General features: G+C 43.8%; 1 protein-coding gene across 1 annotated transcript; it reads right to left on the reverse strand.

Moving 5' to 3' along the window:
- Positions 1 to 5,821: 5,821 nt before the first annotated feature.
- LOC120916113 (olfactory receptor 6N2-like) lies at positions 5,822 to 6,817 on the reverse strand. Its single transcript, XM_040326930.1, has one exon. It carries the CDS (start codon positions 6,754 to 6,756, stop codon positions 5,845 to 5,847), a length of 912 nt encoding a protein of 303 aa, XP_040182864.1. The 5' UTR covers positions 6,757 to 6,817; the 3' UTR covers positions 5,822 to 5,844.
- Between the last annotated feature and the right edge of the window lie 13,318 nt (positions 6,818 to 20,135).

Raw genomic sequence — 20,135 nt, forward strand, 5'->3', positions numbered from 1 at the left:
TTTTAACCTTATGGAATAATACTTATGCTTTAATATTACATTTAGGTGCACCTCCCCCCTTCCTTTTCTGGTGCTCTGGACTGATAATTCAAAATCTGAAATATTTGGCTGTAGCGCCTGTAGGCAACTGTAAAGCATGGTGGAGGTTTCTTGCAAGTTTGGGGCTGCATTTCTGCAAATGGAGTTGGAGATTTGGTCAGAATCAATGGTGTGCTTAATGCTGAGAAACCTAGGTAGGTACTTATCCATCATGATCGTTTATGAATAAATTTTAACAGGATTGTCCCAGGATGGATTCCCCGAGGGACCCCACTTTCCAGACCTGACCATTCCAAGTACTAGAATTAAGATCATGCATTGTTTAAGAAACTAGGCCTCCCCTATTGATCTGCAAATTAACTTGTTGGACTGGTTCATTAGTTCAGCACAGGAAATTATGTACAGAAAGTGGGGGGGAGGGGAAAGGACTTGAACAAGCCATGTGTTGGAAGACAAAGGAAGAAAGAGTTGTTTGCAGGACTTTGGAGAAGCAAGAGGCAGTCTGGAAGACCCTGAATCCTGGAAGATGACTCCATCTTAAAGACTGACAATAGGAACTTTACCTGGGAATTACACTAAGGGGGTGTAGTTGTGCATAATAACTAATCATCTTCCAGGTTATATTGTTAAAGCTTAATTGAACAAGCTGAAGTTAGAAGCTGATTACTATGCACAGCTGCTCCAGATTCTGTGTGCACCAATTTTAGAAAATCTCCCCCTAAATCTGCAACCCAAGTTAAGTAATTTTTAGTGTATGCCTCTTGCACACATTAACCATGCTAATTTGCTGGGAAAGATAGATATCGTGTGTATATTGTATGCATATTTTGTGATATTTTGCATGTAGTGAATTGTTTTTCCTACAGTTGTATGTGCGGCATTTTTGTTTAGTAAAAGCACATTAATACACTACAGAGTTCTAAGCTTCCTTGCCTCTAACGTATATATAGAAACAAACATATGTTTCTAAGTCCTTGGGGGCCTGTTATCCCATGAATTCTAACTATAAACATCGGCCCGGATTCACATACATCGGCGCATATTTATGCCGCCGTAGGGTATCTAATATACGCTACGCCGACGCAGCGCAGAGAGGCAAGCACAGAATTCACAAAGCACTTGCCTCCCAAACTGCGCTGGGTTTCCTCTGCGTAATCCGGCGTAGGTGGAAGTGGGAGTGAGCCATGCTAATCAGGCGTGACCCCATGCAAATGATGGGCCGAGCGCCAGACAGATACGAATAACGAACAGTGCATGCGCCGTCCCGTGGACGCATCCCAGTGCGCATGCTCAGAATCACGTCGAAACAACTGTCTAAGATACGTCTAATCACTGCCTATGGCGTGAACGTAACCTACGCCCAGCCATATTCACGTACAGCGTAAACTATGTAAAATACAACGGCTTGTGTTCCCTGGTCCATACCTTTGCATGGGTTGCGCCTCATATATGGGGAATAACTTTACGCCGGACGTACGACTTACGCAAACCGCGTATATTATGCGCCGGGCGCAAGTACGTTCGTGAATCGCCGTATTTGCCTCATTTGCATATTTGAATCGAAAATCAATGGGAGCGCCAGCGTAAATATGCGCCCACGATACGCCGGCATAGGGAAGTTACGTCGGTCGGAATGAAGCCTATTTTTAGGCGTATCTCAGATTGTGGGCACGGCGCATAGATACGACGGCGCATAGTTACACTTACGCCGCGTATCTCGAGATACGTCGGCGTAAGTGCTTTGTGAATCCGGGCCATCATTTTTAATTGTCAGTTTATAAAGTGTAAGTCCAGCCCCAATTTTTTTAAAAATATTCGAGAGAGTGGGAAAGGATTAGAACACCTATCTGGCTGTCCTGTCTGTCTATGGCTATCCAAGGCACTTCCTTTCCTCCCGATAATGGTTTTATAAAACAAGAAGGGAGGGAGAATCTGGAAAAGAATAACCTGCGGAAATTAAAATCTGAGGAATTTAAAATTGTAATAGTAAATTTCAAATAAAAGGTTATTCCAAAGACAAATTGTTTGCAAAGCCAATGAATTTCAGGGGCTGTACCTCAGCCCCCCATTACTCCCTTCATTTGTGCTTGGAAAATGTGAAAGGGTTAAACAACGTACTATATGTGGACTCGATGATCAATTTTTAGTTTGGAGCTTAAAACAGCTGCTGACTGACTGCTGTGTGGTTTTGCCAGGGCCAACGTTAGAGATCATAGGGCCCCGTACAACATACCTGATAGCCCCCCCCACTTGACAGGGCTAGGGCCTGACCCCAACCACTCTCCCCTTAACCTGCAGACAGTGTGCATCATGGACAAATTTGGGTGGGGGGAGGGTTAAAACTTGTACAGAGCACAGGAGTCAAAAGTATGTAGGAGAAATAAAGAAAAGAGGGCGCAACGGCTTTGTGTATTATCCTTATGTAGCACTACCCACGGAGGAGCTGTTGGTTTGTTTTGGGTGGCACATTTACCTCGTGGCACTTCCGAATTCCTAGGGGTAAAAGGTGCATAAAGCAATAGTAAAGGAATGTCCGCAACAAGTGTCTTTTCTGTGCTCTTTATTACCCAGCCGAGTAAAAACAATGAACCGGTGATGATAGGATAGAGTTTGGAAGAAGAAGGAGGACAGCAGATTCAGGCGTAGTATTTGGAACTGTCCCATACGTAACACTTTCTGCACCACTCCTACCTAAGTGGGCTTAGCATACCCGGACAGGGCTCTCTCACTGACCTGGCAGCTGGAGTATCACTCAAACCTTTTGAGGAAAAGTCTCTGCCACAGACCCTCCTTGAAATGAACTTGGATTTGAGGAAAAGTCTCTGCCACAGACCCTTCTTGGAATGAACTTCAGAGAGACACCTCTGCCACAGGCCCTCTCTGATTGAAAATGCGGAGGCAATCCTTCTCGGAAGAATTACACCTGGATCGCCTGCTTAACGTCACCCAGGTACCGAATGACAGGTGATCAATCCTTCAGTGTCCGGCTACCTTGATCCCCGGTGGTTTGTCGAAATCCTTTTGGATCGCCAGCCTCTCATTGGCGCTCCTCAGACAGACTCCCCACCGAACAGCTCTACCGCTTAGGATCTTCAAAAGTGGGAACCCAGTCGATCACTGGGTCCCCGCCGTTACTCAAACATTCTGGACCAACATGGTCCCGGAACCAGGAACACCATGTGGCAAGCGCGCCCCAGCCAGGTAGGCCATAACGCCGGGGTGCCGTGATGTGGTCACCCTAAAGGTGGGTGCCACACTGGAAGAAGACCCAGACTCAATGGCGTCTGTCCCATAAATACCCTCTCCCAGCATGCCCAGCGAGGAAACTCCCTCCTGATTGGCTGCTGGAAAAGAACACCCAAGTCTCGACTCTGCTGCTGCCACCTGTCGCCCTGGGGTGGGATAGCACCCCAGTAACAACAGAATGAGCCCACAGCACAGCCAAGCTGAAACAGAGACCCTATTTGAACATTGTAATTTGGATCAGTCATTAGTAACTGATCGCCCTCTAAATTTGAATAGCACCGGTACTTGGAAGTAACCAGGCGCTACACACTCCCCCCACCTGAATAGACACTGTCCTCAGTGACTCAACAAAAAGGTATTCAAGCCTGAATACCAGACCTGAATCTGCATTTCATTACAAAGAATAGTAGGAAAGAAAATAGAAAATTACAAATATTTTAAAACATCAATTTTTGCACTTATGTACAGTGATACATAGTGCATTTTTCACACTCCTAACTATCTATCCTGCCCCATTCTCTGAAGGTTTTTTTTGATAGTTGGTCAACCACCTGCAAAACGAAAATTGGAAAAGAAAAACATATACAATATACATTAATTATGCATATACAGTCACTGAGGTTGGAACTGAAGCTGCACCCTCCCCAGTAAAGGCAAAACCTCTTTTCCTTCCAAAGAGACACATTCAAAGTAAGTGCTGAAATATATACTTTATTTATATACTTTTTTTCTGAACTGCTAAGGAGAAATAACTATATGCAATTGTCTCTCTGTGCTGGTAGAAGCTGCAGAACACTGCCCCTAGTGGTCAGTGCGCTGGTACTACCAGGATAAGGCAGTTCATGCTCAATTAAAGCAAACAAGAGAAGAAAAAAAAAAAACTTTACTTTCTTTTCTTTTTCTTCTTGCTGATGATGAAGCCGGCGGGACCCTATCCCAGTTTTTCCAGTTTTAGTAAACCACTCCCAGTGTGTCAAGTAACTGACCTGCAAACACTGGAAAGGGCAAGTTAAAAAAGAAAGAAGGAAAGAAAATGTTGGTAGGGCCTCTAGGGCACAGATGGGAGAGGGGCCTATAGGACACAATGGGAGAAGAGAGCCTTGACCCTATTGTTTAACTGTTGCCATAACCAAATCCTTACAACCCCTAAAGAGACCCTTCTCTCTTTAGCCTCGTACACACGATAGGTTAACGGTCTGTGTGTGTGGGCCCCATAGGTTATTTAACCATAGGTTAAAAAAAAGACAACTTTAAAATTAACCTATGGATTGGTAACCGATAGGTCAAAACCGATCGTTAGTAGGCACAACCATCGGTTAAAAATCCACGCATGCTCAGAATCAAGTCGACGCATGCTTGGAAGCATTGAACTTCGTTTTTTTCAGCACATCGTTGTGTTTTACGTCACCGCGTTCTGACACAATCGGTTATTTAACTTATGGTGTGTAGGCGTGACGGACCATCAGTCAGCTTCATCGGTTAACCTAGGACAACGGTCCTTCAGACCGTTGTCCTCTGGTTAACCTATAGTGTGTATGAGGCTTTAAAGTGTATGAATAAACAAAACTTTTTTCTGTAATGTTTTTGATAGAGAAGGTAAGAGTTGGAATCTCAGTAAAATTTTCAAGGCTTTCTGTGCCCCCACAAGATAGATTCATCATTGTGATCTACCACAACACCCGTCAAATAATGGCCAGAAATACAGAATGTTGGGGGAAGCATTTTATAGCTGTTTTCAGAACAAAGATGGAGCTTATCCTTCAATGAGGACATTTGTTATGATGAGTAAGACAGGTACACACTACAGTTTCTTTTCGAACAACCCCATGGGTTGCACAGAAAACGGACAGCTTCGGTCGAGAGCTGCTGTACTAACCATGCAAGGTTAGTCCAGCGATCTCCCCCACTGAGTTGTTGTGCAGACAGTGGGACGCCCCCACCAGAACACTCTGATCAGCACTCTACAGCCATTGGCTGAGAGCACGGATCGGGAGAAGGTTGGCTGCTGGTTTACATACATACAGCCTGCAAACCCGTAAGGAAGACCGGGTGAAGATAAGAGCCCTGTCAGAGGGTACAGAGTGGCGCTGGAGGGCTTCATTCTAAGCCCTTTACAAGGGATTTTAATTTTTTTTTGCCAGCCACGATTTTCTACAGCTTTAATGAGGTTTTCTAAAGCGAGCACAGCAGAAGCAGCTGTGCTTTCAGAATCTCTGATCGAAACTTCAGAGGGCCCATCTAAACAAGGAGAACGAGTATGAAAAAAGAGTGCAATCATTCCTATATATTCATTTTATAAATAGATAAACTCAATTAATAGATATTATAAAGTAGAACGTTTTTTGAAAAGCCTACATAATATCCAGAAGCATTTGCATTGGTAGAAGAAGTGCAAATTGAAGAAGAAGAGCATTATTCAACTTTTATTGGCTACAAACTTGTCAAGCTGGCAAAACTGGTGGTTATACTAAAATAGATAGAATTCAATACAAAGAAGATGGATCTTGATATTTTAATGTTGATGTTATTTTACGCACATTAAGGAAAGCATATATATTTTTAAATAGATTTTTTAATTTCTTGATTTCTTAAACCATATATGACAGGGTTGGCTAATGGAGTGAATACAGCATAGGTGAGGCTAACAGTCCTATCGAAGTCTACAAAGGAACTTTCTGAAACTCGTACATAAATGAAAGCAGCACTGCCAAAAAACAGTGTAACTACCATAAGATGGGCTCCGCAGGTGGAAAATGCCTTTCTGCGCCCAATTTTGGATTTCATCTTTAGAATAACATGGATTATGCTGATGTAAGAAAAGAGGATTAAAGGGAGTGATATTATCAACAGTATGAAGAGGGCGATGCAAAATTCAACCATTATATAGAACTTTGTATCTGTGCATGCTAAGGAGAGCAAGGGAAGGAAGTCACAGAAGACATTTTCAATACGGTTTGGACCACAAAATGGAAGAGGAGATATTAAAACAACTTCAATTAATGGGATTAAAAATCCTCCAACAAAACAGTCAACGACCAAAAAAAAAATACAAATCCTGGTAGTCATGATAGATGAGTATTGTAACGGTTTACAGATGGCCAAATAACGATCATAGCCCATAATTGTGAGGATGTAACACTCAGAAGCTCCTAATGAATGTACCACGTAAGCCTGTAGGATGCATCCAGGGAAGGAGATCTTCTTCTCTTCATCCAGAAGATCAGCCAACATTTTTGGAATGGTTACGGACGTATAACAAATATCCAAGCATGATAACACCGCGATGAAAAAGTTCATGGGATTGTGTAGTGAGGGTTGTCGCTGGATTACAAAGAAGATAATAATGTTGGCAGCAATGATGAATAAGTAGATGCAAAGGAGCGACAGAAAGAGAAACATACTGAATTGCTGCAAGTTTGGGAAACCAACTAAAACAATTTCATAAATGTTACTGCTGTTTGAAAAGCCCATATTTCTTGGAGGATGTAGTATTTCACAATCAACCACATCCGTTTAACAATTTCTTATTTATGATTGGTGGAAATGAGAGCATATTTCAGAGAAGTCAAATCCCAATATTATTTTGAGTAAAATAGTCAAAAGTTCTGATCCTGAGCTCCCGTGCCCTAAGGCATAGGCAAAGGCATATGCCTATCAGCAGCATTGCACATTATTAGGGACCCAAGGCAGTGTGTTTTCAGTAAATCTAACCCTGTCTGAGAAAAGTTCAATAATATAAGAATATTAGCACAACCGGGATGTACAGACTGCATACATAATTAGCACATATGGCAGCCACTATGGACATATATAATCCAAAATATTTATATGAACATGCATTCTTCTTAGCATATGGTGGCAAGATTATTTGCATTTAAATCATTGTCAAATGTAAATATAATGCAAAATGTTTGGTAAAGGATAGGTTCACCTTTGGGAATATGTTACATCTTTCACCTGTTTTTAGGGTGGAACATGTAACATGTTTTAAATGCTGCAGCCGCTGCTCATACCTGCACTCCTTGTGACAGTACTACAGGGAGAAGTTCCCAGTACTAGCTGTCACTTTTTGAAAACAGTGCGGCTGTGCAGGGCTCAGCTCTGTGTGTGAAGGAACTACAAGCCCCGACATCCTTTGCGGCTCTCGGCTTGTAGTTCTCAAAGTACTATCACAGCGCTGTGGAGTGCTGTGGTAGTTAATTACATAATTCATAATTACATAGTTACATAGTAGGTGAGGTTGAAAAAAGACACAAGTCCATCAAGTCCAACCTATGTGTGTGATTATATGTCAGTATTACATTGTATATCCCTGTATGTTGTGGACGTTCAGGTGCTTATTTAATCGTTTTTTTAATCTATCGATGCCCTTGCTGACACCACTGTCTGTGGAAGGGAATTCCACATCCTGGCCGCTCTTAGAGTAAAGAACTCTCTACATAGTTTATGGTTAAACCTCTTTTCTTATAATTTTAATGAATGGCCACGTGTCTTGTTAAACTCCCTTCTGCGAAAAAGTTTTATACCTATTGTGGGGTCACCAGTACCGTATTTGTAAATTGAAATCATATCCCCTCTCAAGTGTCTCTTCTCCAGAGAGAATAAGTTCAGTGCTCGCAACCTTTCTTCATAACTAATATCCTCCAGACCCTTGATTAGCTTTGTTGCCCTTCTTTGTACTCGCTCCATTTCCAGTACATCCTTCTTGAGGACTGGTGCCCAGAACTGGACGGCATAATCCTGGCGAGGCCAGATCAAAGTCTTGTAGAGTGGAAGAATTATTGCTTTATCTCTGGAGTTAATCCCTTTTTTTAATGCATGCCAATATTCTGTTTGCTTTGTTGGCAGCAGCTTGGCATTGCATTCCATTGCTAAGCCTGTCATCTACTAGGACCCCCAGGTCCCTCTCCATCCTAGATTCCCCCAGAGGTTCTCCCCCCAGTGTATAGATTGCATTCACATTTTTGCCACCCAAATGCATTATTTTACATTTTTCTACATTAAACCTCATTTGCCATGTAGTTGCCCATCCCATTTATTTGTTCAGATCTTCTTGCAAGGTTTCCACATCCTGCGGATAAGTTATTGCCCTGCTTAGCATAGTATCCGCAAATACGGAGATTGAACTGTTTACCCCATACTCCATGTCGGTTATGAATATATTAAATAATATATCAAATAGGATTGGTCCCAGCACAGAACCCTGTGGGACCCCACTACCCACCCCTGACCATTCAGAGTACTCCCCATTTATCACCACCCTCTGAACTCGCCCTTGTAGCCAAGTTTCAATCCATGTACTCGCCCCATGGTCTATGCCAATGGACCTTATTTTGTACAGTAAACATTTATGGGAACTGTGTCAAATGCTTTTGCAAAATCCAGATACACCACGTCTACGGGCCTTCCTTTATCTAGATGGCAACTCATTTCCTCATAGAAGGTTAATAGTTTGGTTTGACAAGAACGACTCTTAATGAATCCATGCTGATTAATGCTAATGATACAGTTTTCATTACTAAAATTTTGTATAAAGTCCCTTATCCTCCCCTCCAAGAGCTTGCATACTATTGATGTTAGGCCAACTGGTCTGTAAATCCCAGGGATGTATTTTGGGCTCTTTTTAAATAATGGTGCTACATTGGCTTTTTTTCAATCCACTGGTACCATTCCAGTCAGTAGACTGCCAGTAAAAATTAGGAACACTGGTCTGGCAATCACTTGACTGAGTTCCCTAAGTACCCTCAGGTGCAAGCCCTCCGGTCCTGGTGATTTATTAATGTTAAGTTTCTCAAGTCTAATTCTCATTCTGTCCTTTGTTAGCCATGAGGGTGCTTCCTGTGATGTGTCATGAGGATACGCACAGTTTTGGTTACTAAAGCCCCTCGATTCCCTCGTGAAGGAGAAGAACAAATTAAATATCTTCGCCAAGATGTCCTTCCTCATTCTTTATGGGGCTAATATGGTCTGTCCTCTCTTTTTTACTGTTTGCATAGGCACTTAAAGGGTCGCTAAAGGATTTTTTTTTAGCTAAATAGCTTCCTTTACCTTTACTGCAGTCCTGGTTTCATGTCCTCATTGCTCGTTTTTGCTCTGATGTTGCTGTAAAACTGCTCTGTTCTGGACACTTCCTGGTTGTCTGGCTCCTTATGAAAAAAGTCATGGGAGAGTTTAGTTTCGTTTTCCTAGACATGACTCTCTATGGCACTGTCCAGCACAGAGGCATAAAATAACATGCAAAGACTAAACTAGTTTCAGTTTCGTTTTTGCATCTAGGAGGCACATTATATGATTGATTTTTATCTATTTTTAATCGTTTTTAAAAGGAATCAGTTAACTATTATGTCTCTATACCCTGTAAACAGTAATTTCAGCAAAAATTGTTTTTCCTTTAGTGATCCTTTAAAGAATTTATTGGGATATATTTTGCTGTCCTCCGCTATGTGTCTTTCGTGATCTATCTTAGCTGCCCTAATTGCACCCTTACCTATCTTACTGCATTCTTTATAAAGTCTAAATGCTAGTGATGATCTTCCCTGTCAAATTGTATCTGCTTGCCCATACAAGTGAACTTGTCTTTTAAGTAATTCAAGTTGCAAGGTTTTGGGAAACATCCAGTCTCCTTTTTAAGCTTTATACAATTCAGAAAAATTCTAAAACCTGTTTATGTAAGTTACATGAAGGAGCATTTTCTCTTGACACATTTAAATAGTAATGGCTGGTGTGAGAAGTTAGGTTATATAGGTAGGAAGCATAAATTAGGAGTCAATATATAAGAGTGCAGCGCTGAATCATGAAATATGAACAAATATAAAAATAATCAATGAATCAAACAACATATAAAGTTCGCAATTAAATGTCCATAAAATAAAGTGCAAAAAAGTTCATATTAAAACAGTGTAAATTCCACAAATGGATGTTGATTGATAACCAACTAAATGTAATTGTGAAATACTATATAAAGCTTCCAGACTACCAACGAATCACCTCACTCGTGCTCCCCCCCAATGAGTGTAACCCCCCAACTAAGCAGGGTCAGAAATGCCTGTGAGCCCCCCCAGGACTCAGTGAGATATCCAACACAGCGGGCTCATGAAGTTCTCTTAAGATCTCCTCCTCAGTATGTCAGCAGCAGAGCATATGCAGAGAAAAAGACTTGATTAAAACACTTTAAAATGCATTTATTAAAATATACTTACAATATGTGGTTGCTTCCAGCGCACCAAACTAATATGGACATATTAGAGCCGCACATAGAGCCGCACATTCAAAATCTCAATCAGCCCCTCAAATTGCTATAGAGCCTGAGTGCCTTTACCATCCTAGCCCCTCCCCTACGGTGAAGGCACTCAGGCTCTATAGCTCTATATATATCAATTGTTTATACACAAAGAATCCCTGAAATGTGATCTGTAAACTCCATAAATAAGCTGAAAAAGAGACAACAATGGCCAAAAATGTGCATAAAACTATTCATTGACTTTGATGGGGCACAACAAAGCCTTCTTCCCCTGCTGGATCAACGGCTCAAAAAGGTGATCTTCTAACGCTTCAACCTCAACATCTCCAAAATATACCCCTTCCCAACCAATGACACCACAAAGCTTCTAATTCACTCCCTTGTCATCTCTCGCCTCGACTATTGCAACTCCTTCTTCATTGGATTACCTTTACATAGGCTACCCCCTTCTCAGTCCATCATGAATGCTGCTGCCAGACTCAACCGCTTAATGTCTACTACTCCTCTCTTCTATTCCTTTCTCTGGCTTCCTCTCACCCAATGAATAAAATTCAACAGCTTACAAAGCCATCCACAACTTGCCCCCCCCCCCAGCTACATTGCTAACCTGGTCTCAAAATACCAACCAAATTGTTCTCTTCATTTCTCGCAAGACCTCCTGCTCTCTAGCTCCCTTGTCACCTCGTCCCATGCTCACCTACAGGAGTTCTCCTGAGCCTCTTACGTCCTATGGAACTCCCTAGCCTGACCTGCCGACTGTATCATCCTCTATCTACTTATAGACGATCCCTGAAAACCCTTCTATTCAGAGAAGCCTATTCTGCTCTAATAACTGTACTTTTATTTTCTCCATCAGCTCATCCCCCACAGTTATTACCTTTTGTATCACTAGACCCTCCCTTTTAGATTTTAAGATCTAAGGCTCCATGCACACTAGAAGCAAAAAAAACGTCAACGTTTTTAGCTTGAAAAACGTGGCATAAAAGACGCAAAATGAAAGCATATTGTACAAAGTTTGGGCGAGTCTATGAGAGTTTAGTTTATAGGCGTTTTTTGCACCACACCCCCCTCTGCACAAGTTTTTACTCCCACAACACACCTAAAAAAACGTTGGCACTTGACGTTCAGAAGAGATAAGAGGAGTTTAGGAGAGACTGACGTTTTTACAGCTCCTAAACTCCTCCAGGAAACGCGATAGAGAAGGTTTTTTTTTCCTGCCTCTGAACGTCCCTGACAGAAAACGCCTGTAGCCTAACAAGCAGGGTCTTCTGAATCCTCCTGTATCGAATTGTGTTGTAACTGTACTGTGTGCTCTCATGTTGTAAAGTGCTGCACAACGATTGGTACTTTATACATCCTGTATAATAACAATAACGCTGAGGGTATCTAATCTGTATCTAATCTGTCTAATTGTATGTGCGTACAACAGGGCTGGACTGGGACAAAAATTTGGCTCTGGACTTCATCCAGACTGGCCCACTTTGACAGGTCTCTCCCATGGCGGCCGGAAAACTCCCGCACCCCCCCCCCCGGCCACCCAAGCCCCCTCTCCCCCTTTCCTAGCCACTAGCCGTTCTACTTTATTAGAGTAGAGTGGCTGGTACTGGTACTTTTTTAGGCAGTACCAGTGGGGAAGCTAGACATTATTTCACCTGGGGAAAAGAATCAGTTTGGTGCCCCCCCCCTTATGGGACAAGATTAGGCAGAATTGAGAAACTCCCATCCCATAGCTGTTGAGTCAGCTGTCTGTCCCCTCCCCCATGCTCCTCTGTCGTCGTCCCTGCTCCTCTAGTCCTCCCCTTGCTCCTCTGTTCCCCCCAGGTGAGCGCTGTGGGGAGGGAGAGGAGGTGAGCGCTGCGGGAAGGGAGAGACAGAGGAGCGGAGGAGAGCGGTCCGCTGTCACTGAAGCCGGCCCACTGAGCCATCGGCCCACCAGGAAACACCCTGTAGTCCCAATGGCCAGTCCATCCCTGGCGTACAACACAACCCTCCCTCTGCAACATAATTGTAACCTAACATGCTTCATCGAGCAACCAAACCTGCCTGAGATCTAGCTTGTATTCTTTTTTGAACAAGACAAAGGGTCTCTATGGGTTAGCATACAAGATCTTGCAGCAGTAGCTGCCTGCCTTTCATCTGACTTTTTCTGACTGCATCCTCAAAGGTTAGGAATGGGTCACTGTGGTGAACCATTCATATGTGTGTAAACTGCAGCTTGAGCTATAGAGCTCTTTGAACAACATACTTTTTCATCAGACTAGGGCAGTCTGCAAATGTAAAAAATATGAGGAACCTGAAATTGTCTCATAATTACTGATTTCATATTTGCTGAAATATCAGAAAAATGTCCCTTTAAAGTGTATGTCTTGCCAATATCAATAAAAATAGGCAGTACAACTCATCAATACATGCACATTTCCCCATGTTCTTCTCTTAAAATGCTTCAAGTACAAAAAAATACTTGTGGATTAGCCAAAAAATCAAGTGAGCTCATAACTTCCTGTTTGAACTGACAACAATGCCTCTGCTGCTGAAACCCAAAGCAGTGTTGTCAGCCCCGGCCAGCTCTCCACTGCTGGATTACAGAACACCTCTCCCTAATGCTATGGAGATGAAGAAAGGGGAAGCTGTGTTCTGGGTCTGTGACTAAAAAGTTCAGAAGACACAGCCAGGCAGCCATTGTTTTTATAAGATCAGCAATGGTAGCAACCATATTTCTTTAATGATCGGTTTCCTTTAAAATATGACAGAAAGGGAGACAATGATGCAGTAAAAACCTAAGAGAACTTGTAGCCCTACCCCAATCTATCTAAAGCCTCATACACACGATCGGACTTCCAACTGACTTTTCCGTGGATTTTTCTCCGAAAGGGCGTTGTCCGTGAACTTGGTATGCATACACACAGCAGGACTTTTTCAGCCAACAAACACAAACGTAGTGACGTAATATACGTACTACGTGTTTTTTTTCTGCTCTTTACCGACACCCTTTGGGCAACTGCTATTGTTGTCTGATCTTTAGCATTTTTTCTGAGCATGCGTGTTTGTACTTTGGACTTAAAGTGGAGGTTCCCCTAAAAATAAACTTTTAACATTGTATTTCCCACATTAATAACAATTAGAATCGGCTGGTTTTATTAAAAAAAAAACGTCCGTACGTACCGTTTGCTATATGCGTTCTCACCGCCGCTTCCGGGTATGATGGTGGGGCTGGGCGTTCCTAATTGATGGACAGGCATCCATACCGACGCATACATCGCGTCACGAGATGCCGAAAGAAGCCGAACGTCGGTGCGCATGCACCGTATAGAGCCGCACCGACGTTCAGTTTTTTTCGGCAACCTGTGACGCGCAGTATGCGCCGTTCGGAAGCCTGTCAATCGCAGGCAGTGCTTGGGAACGCCCACTCCCGCTGGATTGCCGTGAGGTCAAAATCGTGATTAAGAGGTATGTGCTGAGAAAAAAAAAAAACCACCGGCATTCTGTCGGTAGGATGGTGCGGCTCCGTGTGATGTCAGAAATTGTTTTGAGGGTGAACCTCCACTTTAAGTCCGATGAAATTGTGTCGGAATAGCCAACGTAGGACATTTGTTGCCGGAAAGTTTGTCTGTTCTCACAGCGAACATTTGTCCGAAAAAGCAAAAAAGTTTGTCAGATGGAGCGTACACACGGTCGGATTGTCTGCAAAAACAGGTCCGTCGGAGGTTTGTTGTCAAAAAGTCCGATCGTGTGTACGGCCTTAAGAGAAAAGCTTTGGCCGCAGATGGACTTTAATCACCGATGTAGCCCCAGCTTAATACATCAGAGCTAAAAGAGAGATCAGTAAAAAGTTAAGGAAAGGGGAGCGCAATATATAGATGGTTCAATCAAAACATGGGAGAGATGGGGGTAATGAACCTAATGTCATATGAAACAATACCTCACTCTGCTGTGCTTCCAGTTCTTGTAAGGCCATCTCTTTTCTTTTTAAATAATTGTGGCTATTCATGGGATTTATCCTCTGAAGTATAAATAACAAACCCAAGATAAAGCACAGAAATAATTGCTTTTATACTAGTAATTTGGCAGATGGGAATAAATAGAATCATCATTATCAATTTATAGCTGCATGCACTATTTAATTCATATCCCTATGGTATCGCAACACACAAGGCTAACCTCCACTTCAAGAACCTTGAATTGTTTTAAAATCAATTGTGAATCTCTGTAGGGAACAGTGGCGGTTCGTCAATAGAGGGCGCTGGAGCGCCGCCCCCTCTGACTCTCACCGCCACTGAGTCTAATAACATAGATTCATGCATTGCACGAATCTATGTTATTGTCACCGCTGCGCTGTTCTATTTAGATGGCCGGGCATGAGGCGCCGACCAACTGAATAACGGCAGCTGGTTGGCTGTACGGAAGTGCCTATCAGAGCCAGCGGCTCTGATAGGCTTTCCGAGTACAGCCCTCGGGTCCCCGGAAGCTTATCCTCGGAACGCACGGGGTGTGCGTTCCTTGGATAAGACTGACAGGCGTCTCAGCCAATCAGGTTGGCCGGTTATGGCTACCGGTAACCTGATTGGCTGGGGGGGGAAAGGGGCACAGCGGCGACAAAGGGCACAGTGGGGACAATGGGGACAATTGGTACAGCGGCATGAATGAGCACCGTGGCAACAATTAAAGGGCAGAGTGGTAACAATTAAAGGGCACAGTGGCAACAATTAAATGGCACGGTGGCAACAATTAAAGGGCAAAGTGGCAACAATTAAAGGGCACAGTGGTGACAATTGATGTTCGCACAGTGGTAACAATTGATGTGGGCACAGTGGTAACAATTGATGGCATGGCACAGTGGCTGCGTTTGATGGCACAGTGGTGACAATTGATGGGCACAGTGGCTGCGCTTGATGGCGCAGTGGCTGCGTTTGGCATGGCACAGTGGCGACAATTGATGGCACAGTGGCTGCGTTTGATGGCATGGCACAGTGGTGACAATTGATGGGCACAGTGGTGATAAATGATGGCGCAGTGGCTGCGTTGCATGGAACAGTGGCTGCATTTGAAGGCATGGCACAGTGGCGACAATTGATAGCACAGTGGCGACAATTGATGGCATGGCACAGTGGCGACAATTGATGGCATGGCACAGTGGCTGCATTTGATGGGCACAGTGGCTGCATTTGATGGGCACAGTGTGGCTGCAATAGTTTTTTTGTTTTATTTTTTGTTTGTTTGCGCCCCCCCCAAAAATTTTGAGCACCAGCCGCCACTGGTAGGGAAGCTAATTGCTGGATCAGGAGAGTTAAGCCAGTCATAGGCGGTTTGAATCTCGGCCGGTTCAGCAGGAACTGCCCGAGATTCGAACCATGTATGGCCAGGTTGAATGTACCCAAGTTGATTGATAGATCAACTTGGGTACATTCAGCTTGTCGGATGTTGCCGCATGCAATAATCACTGTGTTCTCCCAGCAGGGGCAAGAGTGTTATTTACTGACCAGATTTACCATCACACTCACACTTACCCATAGATACTGCTCTTCGGCTGGATTAGTGGTCCTTGTGTGTGTGGGTGTGCAGCGGGTGCCATCTTTTTCCCTTCCCCTCCTTTTCTTTTTGGCTGTTGAGGGACGGTGGGGTGCATGGAGGCTGGATCTGACAATTTGTCTTTTTGTGCCTCGCAAGTACTGTACAGACATTTTGCAGTTGAAGCTCTGAGAGCATAGCCCACCCTGTTCCATTGTGCCCCTGACACCTCCACTACACCCTAGAAGTGAAAAAATGTATTGCTTCACTTAAAGTACATTCCCGTTTAACCACTTCAGCCCCAGAAGAATTTACCCCCTTCCTGACCAGAGCACTTTTTGCAATTCGGCACTGCGTCGCTTTAACTGATAATTGCGCGGCCGTACGACCTTGCACCCAAACAAAATTGATGTCCTTTTTTCTCCACAAATAAAACTTTCTTTTGAAAAAAAAAAAGCAATATTTTTTACTTTTTGCTATAATAAATATCCCCCCAAAATACATAAAAAAACTATTTTTTTCTGCAGTTTAGGCCGATATGTATTCTTCTACCTCATTTTGGTAAGAAAATCCGCAATAAATGTATATTGATTGGTTTGCGCAAAAGTTTTAGCGTCTACAAAATAAGGGATAGTTCTATAGCATTTTTATTATTATTATTTTTTTATTAGTAGTGGCGTCGATCTGTGATTTTTATCGTGACTGCGACATTATGGCAGACACATCGGACACTTTTGGCGCTGTTTTGGGACCATTCACATTTATACAGCGATCAGTGCTATAAAAATGCAAATGACACTGGCAGTGAAGGGGTTAACCACTAGGGTGTCCTAGGGAGTGATTCTAACTGTAGGGGGCTGGGCTACCAGTGACAAGACACTGATCACTGCTCCCGATGACAGGGAGCAGACGATCAGTGTCCTGTCACTAGGCAGAACAGGGAGATGCCTTGTTTACAAAGGCACCCCCCTCCCCCGTTCTGCCTCTCCGTGACCCGATCGCAGGACATCGACAGACATCAAGTCACAGAGACCACGGTGGGCGTGCGCGCACGCCCACAATGCTGCAATTTAAAGGGGACTTACCTCTACGCCCATTTGCTCAGCCGAGCCATTGTGCTGACGTATATAGTCGTGCGCTGGTTGCCATGCTCTGGTCCCATTGTGCACTTAAAAGTGGGGTATGCCTGTATCTATACTTGTAAGAATTTTGAAGACATTAGACTCTAGACCCTCTGTAAAAACAAATGTTGTTCTTTTGTGTGTTGCATTTGTATTCCTAAGCATATATACCTTGTACATGACTCAGGGACTTGCAGAGTACCGAGGCTCAATTACCTAGAGGTAATTGAGCCTCGTTACTCTGCAAAGCCCAGGAATCCAAATGCAACACCTCCCCCATTCCAAATGACCAGACAACAAAGATATATTTTTGGGGTTCAATGACCACAGTGTCATTTTATTTTAGCACAACAAAACAAAATTAAATACAACATTGGAGATCAATGCAAACAATGCATAAAAAAACAATCAAAGCATTAACAGAACAGCAATTGCTACCACGTTTAAGAACTTTGAAGGCACTTTTAATCCCAGACATACTAATGGCCTGCAGAGTACAAAGGCAGTACACACACCTCGTAGCTTTAGGTGCAAACTGCAGAGCACACGTGCAGTACACACCAAGTAGCTTTAGGTGCAAACTACAGAGCACACGTGCAGTACACACCAAGTAGCTTTAGGTGCAAACTACAGAGCACACATGCAGTACACACCAAGTAGCTTTAGGTGCAAACTACAGAGGACACGGACAGTACACACCAAGTAAGTAGCTTTAGGTGCAAACTACAGAGTACACGTGCAGTACACACCAAGTAGCTTTAGGTGCAAACTACAGAGTACACGTGCAGTACACACCAAGTAGCTTTAGGTGCAAACTACAGAGCACACGTGCAGTACACACCAAGTAGCTTTAGGTGCAAACTACAGAGGACACGGACAGTACACACCAAGTAGCTTTAGGTGCAAACTACAGAGCACATGTGCAGTACACACCAAGTAGCTTTAGGTGCAAACTACAGAGGACACGTGCAGTACACATCAAATAGCTTTAGGTGCAAACTACAGAGCACACGTGCAGTACACACCAAGTAGCTTTAGGTGCAAACTACAGAGTACACGTGCAGTACACACCAAGTAGCTTTAGGTGCAAACTACAGAGTACACGTGCAGTACACACCAAGTAGCTTTAGGTGCAAACTACAGAGGACACGGACAGTACACACCAAGTAGCTTTAGGTGCAAACTACAGAGTACACGTGCAGTACACACCAAGTAGCTTTAGGTGCAAACTACAGAGCACACGTGCAGTACACACCAAGTAGCTTTAGGTGCAAACTACAGAGTACACGTGCAGTACACACCAAGTAGCTTTAGGTGCAAACTACAGAGCACACGTGCAGTACACACCAAGTAGCTTTAGGTGCAAACTACAGAGGACACGGACAGTACACACCAAGTAGCTTTAGGTGCAAACTACAGAGTACACGTGCAGTACACACCAAGTAGCTTTAGGTGCAAACTACAGAGCACACATGCAGTACACACCAAGTAGCTTTAGGTGCAAACTACAGAGCACACGTGCAGTACACACCAAGTAGCTTTAGGTGCAAACTACAGAGGACACGGACAGTACACACCAAGTAGCTTTAGGTGCAAACTACAGAGCACATGTGCAGTACACACCAAGTAGCTTTAGGTGCAAACTACAGAGGACACGTGCAGTACACATCAAATAGCTTTAGGTGCAAACTACAGAGCACACGTGCAGTACACACCAAGTAGCTTTAGGTGCAAACTACAGAGCACGTACACGTGCAGTACACACCAAGTATCTTTAGGTGCAAACTACAAAGTACCCTGAGCCTGGGTGAGAGAGGATGAGGAGGATAAGGACAGCTTGGTCATCCACTCTACCAAGTCTTCGGCATGTTGCGGCTCAACACGGCCAGCTGCCGAAAACAAGGACGAGCGTGTCCAACGGCCACGTGCTGATGAGGATGCACCGTGTCCACGACCAGCACTATTGCCTCTAGACGCATAGCCTGCTTGCCCTCGTGACTCTCTGCCTCTCCTTGTTGTCCTTCCAGACATACTAATGGCCTGCAGAGTACAAAGGCAGTACACATACCTCGTAGCTTTAGGTGCAAACTGCAGAGGACACGGGCAGTACACACCAAGTAGCTTTAGGTGCAAACTACAGAGCACACGTGCAGTACACACCAAGTAGCTTTAGGTGCAAACTACAGAGCACACATGCAGTACACACCAAGTAGCTTTAGGTGCAAACTACAGAGGACACGGACAGTACACACCAAGTAGCTTTAGGTGCAAACTACAGAGTACACGTGCAGTACACACCAAGTAGCTTTAGGTGCAAACTACAGAGCACACGTGCAGTACACACCAAGTAGCTTTAGGTGCAAACTACAGAGGACACGGACAGTACACACCAAGTAGCTTTAGGTGCAAACTACAGAGCACATGTGCAGTACACACCAAGTAGCTTTAGGTGCAAACTACAGAGGACACGTGCAGTACACATCAAATAGCTTTAGGTGCAAACTACAGAGCACACGTGCAGTACACACCAAGTAGCTTTAGGTGCAAACTACAGAGGACACGGACAGTACACACCAAGTAGCTTTAGGTGCAAACTACAGAGCACACGTGCAGTACACACCAAGTAGCTTTAGGTGCAAACTACAGAGCACACATGCAGTACACACCAAGTAGCTTTAGGTGCAAACTACAGAGCACACGTGCAGTACACACCAAGTAGCTTTAGGTGCAAACTACAGAGGACACGGACAGTACACACCAAGTAGCTTTAGGTGCAAACTACAGAGTACACGTGCAGTACACACCAAGTAGCTTTAGGTGCAAACTACAGAGCACACGTGCAGTACACACCAAGTAGCTTTAGGTGCAAACTACAGAGGACACGGACAGTACACACCAAGTAGCTTTAGGTGCAAACTACAGAGCACATGTGCAGTACACACCAAGTAGCTTTAGGTGCAAACTACAGAGGACACGTGCAGTAC

This window comes from Rana temporaria, chromosome 10 (genome assembly GCF_905171775.1).
Source record: "Rana temporaria chromosome 10, aRanTem1.1, whole genome shotgun sequence".
NCBI lineage: Eukaryota > Metazoa > Chordata > Amphibia > Anura > Ranidae > Rana > Rana temporaria.